At 42.8% G+C, this 4483-nt stretch overlaps 1 protein-coding gene across 1 annotated transcript in view; it reads left to right on the top strand.

Moving 5' to 3' along the window:
• The window catches only part of LOC104074140 (VPS10 domain-containing receptor SorCS3-like), a gene marked incomplete at both ends in the record, with an annotated part of 95989 nt that extends 92470 nt beyond the window's left edge, over positions 1-3519 (top strand). The window contains 3 exons of the mRNA XM_009574166.1: positions 613-792; positions 2608-2754; positions 3417-3519. Of these exons, the coding sequence (XP_009572461.1) occupies positions 613-792; positions 2608-2754; positions 3417-3519 (430 nt within the window). The remainder of the gene's footprint in view (positions 1-612; positions 793-2607; positions 2755-3416) is intronic.
• Between the last annotated feature and the right edge of the window lie 964 nt (positions 3520-4483).

The raw sequence follows: 4483 nt of genomic DNA, 5'->3' as shown, positions 1-4483 counted from the left end.
GCAGGAATCCAACCAAGGTTAGTGGGTGGATTATTTGATAGCCTTTATATAGTGGGATAATAGATCTCAGACAAACTCTCAATAGAAAAGTATATTATTAAAAATCACTACCAGCATTAGCTCAAACTGATCCCTATACCTCAGCTTCAAATAAATGTAAACTCCCAAGTTTTTTAAACTGGTTCTTTGCCAGTTGGAAGCACAAGCCCGTTAGTTCAGCATGTGGATGGAAATTGTCACTGCCTTTAGCCTGGTATTTGACGCTTAGTGACTATGAGGACTCCAGGCTCCAAGGCTGTGAATCTTCCATGAGTGATAAAACTGCCTTTCAAATTTATAAATAAAAAATGAAACTGGATGAAATTCCTTGAAGCTACCAAAAATGAAGAGAGCAAAAATCCTTCGCCCAGCTGGTGATCATTAAAAAAATGAAATGCAGAAAAGTCACAATGGTGGTAATTTATTGGCTTGCTCTAAGAGAAAATTGTTTAACATACCTATAATTCATGCTCCATCTCCATTCTTTCATAAGTCACGGTAATTACTACATGTCCCAAAGGGCAAAGAAATACAGAGATCCTCACTAATAGGCCTTTTGTCTTCTTTTAACAGGACATGCATATTATCAGCACAGATGAGAATCAGGTGTTTGCAGCTGTTCAAGAGTGGAACCAGAACGACACGTACAATCTGTATATCTCCGACACCCGAGGGGTGTACTTCACCCTGGCCTTGGAAAACGTGAAAAGCAGTCGAGGACTGGAGGGGAATATCATCATTGACCTTTATGAGGTATGTAGTAAAGGTCACCCTACAAAGAACAGCAACTGCTCGCTACTTCAAACGAGTGTAAATCTCTTACCAGCCTTCCAGGATCTTCATTTGTTTTGGGTTCAGCCCAGAGGCATTTACTGGATTTGATGCTGAGCCGACGCATGTGGGAATAGGTGCAGTGCATTCTGCTACAGGTGTGACAGCTGGTTGCTTTCAAGTCAATGACTGGTTAGCTATGTGGCATTTCCAAAAGGGAAAACCATTATCCCTCTCATCCTAATGTGGATGTCTAGAGAAGGACTCAAAATACTGTTTTTCCCCTTGAACAGCTAAAGACGCCTGCTTGCAGGTAGGGAATATGGATTCCGCCTTTGTGAACCCTGAGCAGCTTATGAATTATAAACAAAAGTTTATAGGTGCCATTTACCCAGAGATAACAGCTGGATAACTTCTATCCTGAATCATCTTCCATTCTCACTCTTCTGCCAGGCCTTTCAGCCTTGGCCAACAGCAGTCCATTCAGAACAGTTGTTCCAGTTCCTGGTTTTTTTCAGAGCATTCTGGTTTTGGTGTGTAATAACTTACTGGATGGAAGATCTGCTGAGGTTCAGGGCTCAGTGCTTTGCCAGCAACAAACAACTAATTGATAATACTAATAGTAAAGGTTGCAAGCTGACTTGGGAAAGTTCTACTGTTACATGGAGAAATGTGTTTGCAGTTACAAATAGAAGCTAGGATTATACATTTACTTATTTCAGCCAGAATAATGCCCATTTAACAAGACCATCGATTTGTTTATAAAAATCCAGGTAGTTTAAGGCAATGAGAGAAAACTCAAAAATAATGCATGGATCAGTATGAAGGACAGGCTTTCCATTTTGTTTTCACCTAGTTAAATACATTTTCTTGCCTCTGAAAAAAGGTGTATTTCTTTATTGTGATGAACCAGCTGAAATAAATATGCATCATCTCCCATTCCTTGGCAAACTCTCTATTCCCCAGCTGTGTATCATAGACCCTTTACTGTTAAATGCTGATAGAGATTTTCACAGAGTCCTTCAAAGGGCAGTGTCACTCAGGGGGCTTTAGAGTAGAAGGATTTGCATCCTGGCTGTTGCCACAACTTGCAGGTTTGCAGCAAGTTCCTTCTTCCTGTCTCACTTTCACAGCTGTGCAACAGAGAGCAGACTCAACAGAAAACCTTCTTCGGGACATTTTGACAGGCACATATTCTGCTGGAATGGGTTCTGCTGACAAAAATCATAACATTTGGAACAACTGGGTTGATTTTGACAGAATTTGGGACTGGAAGGAAAGTGAAGAAATCAAGTTTGCAAAACATCAGTGTTTCAGCATATTCAGGACTTCCATCTTTCGTGTAAAAGGAAAAAAAAAGACTAACTCAAAAAGATCCCACACTGCTTCTGATGTGACCTGCTTTCTCCCGTGTTATGGCAATCTGGGGAGGGAGTAGGGCGAACCACATCCCCAGGCTCACAGAGCCCATGTGTGACACAGTGCATGCTGTACCTCCAAGCCCATCATCAGCCTGTCTGCAAGCGCTCAAGGAAATCCAGAAGTGGGCTGTTTCCCAGGGATTTGCTCTGTGAACATCCTCGTCTTTTTCTTCCAGAGAGAGAGACTGCACGAGGCCTTTCAGCTGTGCAGGCATCATTAAGATGTACTTGTAATGCCATTCACAGTCTTCTAAGGCTGGATTGAGATGACTTTATTGCTTTTTCAGAGACCTTCCACTCCTAAGAGTGCTCAGATGGGCCTTACTTTTGGCCTGTTCTTCCGATGTATTTTTTCATCTCTCTCCATTTTTCCTAGGTAGCAGGGATCAAAGGCATATTCCTGGCTAACAGGAAGATAGATGACCAAATCAAGACTTTCATTACCTACAACAAGGGCAGAGACTGGCGTTTGCTGCAGGCACCGGACACAGATCTAAGAGGGGATCCTGTAGTTTGCCAGCTGGTGAGTGGCAGACCTTTTCCAAAGCACAATTGACTCCTTCAGAGCTGCTTATTTGAGTCACTGGGTTAACAAAACATCCAGTGAAACTGGGTAGGAGGGATTCTTGCCAGCCAAAGAACTGCAGAGTCCAGGTGTTCCGAAATGGGGGCACAGTTTACAGACGAGAACTTAGGATTGGGCTTACTGCCATAATTCAACAACATTTCAGTGAACAGCCCCTGTGTATTTCTCTGAAGTTGCACTGGTCAATCTTTCTCCCTGTGTTTTTTCTCTAGACCTGTTGAGTGTTAATTGAATTAAGTAGATTTCTTTTTCTATAGCTTCATAGATTTTAAGGGAAAATTCTGACCACCTTTCTTGACCTTTTTTTATGGAACTTAAGTCAGAATAAGAAAGTTTCTGGGAAAAAGTGCTCTAGATCAGATTGTTGGTTAAAACAAATGCAGACGTTGTAATGCAGTGTGCCTGTTTTTCTTGCTCTCAGCTACTTTTATAGTGCTTATTCAGAAAATGAACATATGCTGCTATTTGTAGCAGTGCTAAGAGCAGAGGGGTCATTTTCAGAAGGATCAGAGCATCTGTGTGCAGTTGCCAAGGGTTCCTCTGATATTTAACTTGTTGCATATTAAAGCTTCTGCCTTTTCTTCGTTTCCTGTCAACAGCCCTTTTGCTCATTGCACTTACATCTGCAACTCTCAGAGAATCCGTATACTTCAGGAAGCATTTCCAGCAAAGACACGGCTCCTGGGCTGCTGGTGGCCACAGGTAAGAACATAAGTGCTTCTTACCACTCACCCGTTCCTCACTGGGAGCCTGAGAGTATACGAGATGTTTCCTGTTGGCGTAAAAGCTTTCAGCTCTGTTTCAGCAAGTGCTGAGCTAATTCACATTAATTCCCATTTGCTGTGGGCTAGGCGAAGGTATGTGGCCCCTGACTTCAAAAAAGATAATGCCTGTCAGGTATTTGTTGCTCTGCAATAACCCACTTCATCAATGGGTCATTGTTATTGTGGGTTGTTCTGCAAAATAGTGCTTTGGCAGGTCGTGATGTTTTGATGGCAACCTGCTGCAATGCTTCACGGTGGCAATGACTGACCTACTGTAATTAATCTGACAATCATTACAGGCCCTGTGTGCACACAGCATGCAACCTAATCAGGATGGATAGGGCTACCAACCACACCCAGAACTCCCACAGCTCTGTGGGAGCTGCTGGGCTAACAAAGTGCTCTCTGAATGACTGGTGCTATTGAAAGGTGGCCTCTGAAGCATGTAGGCTGTCCTGCCTTTTCACAGGGAGGCTCCTACATATGCTCAAATACATACAAATAGCTTAACCGTTCTTTCTAAGACTCATTTTATCTCCTTTGTTTTGTTCAGCCTAGCAGTGGCTTGCAAGTGTGTCATGCTAGCATATCGGCTATGTGAATTTACACTGTTTCTTCCAGCCATTTCCATTCTCATGTCCTTCTGTACTTCCATGTGTCTGCCAGACTAAGCCAGAACCTGAGATACAGGGTCCCTTCATGACATTTATATCTCAACAAGGGAAACACCATGTGATTTCCAGTTCACTGATCCAGGCCAAACAGGACAAGATAATTTATTTTAAACCTCCAGATCTTCCTATGCATAGCCAAGTGGAGTCATCAATCCTGGCAGGTCACACGTGCTAGATGGATGCTTAGGAACAAGCCCTTCTCATGATGCTGTGATTGCAGGGCCTTTT

This window comes from Fulmarus glacialis, unplaced genomic scaffold (genome assembly GCF_000690835.1).
Source record: "Fulmarus glacialis isolate BGI_N327 unplaced genomic scaffold, ASM69083v1 scaffold4133, whole genome shotgun sequence".
In the NCBI taxonomy this organism is placed as follows: domain Eukaryota; kingdom Metazoa; phylum Chordata; class Aves; order Procellariiformes; family Procellariidae; genus Fulmarus; species Fulmarus glacialis.
The sequence above is the reverse complement of the archived record's forward strand: the minus strand, read 5'-3'. Positions and strand labels throughout refer to the sequence as shown.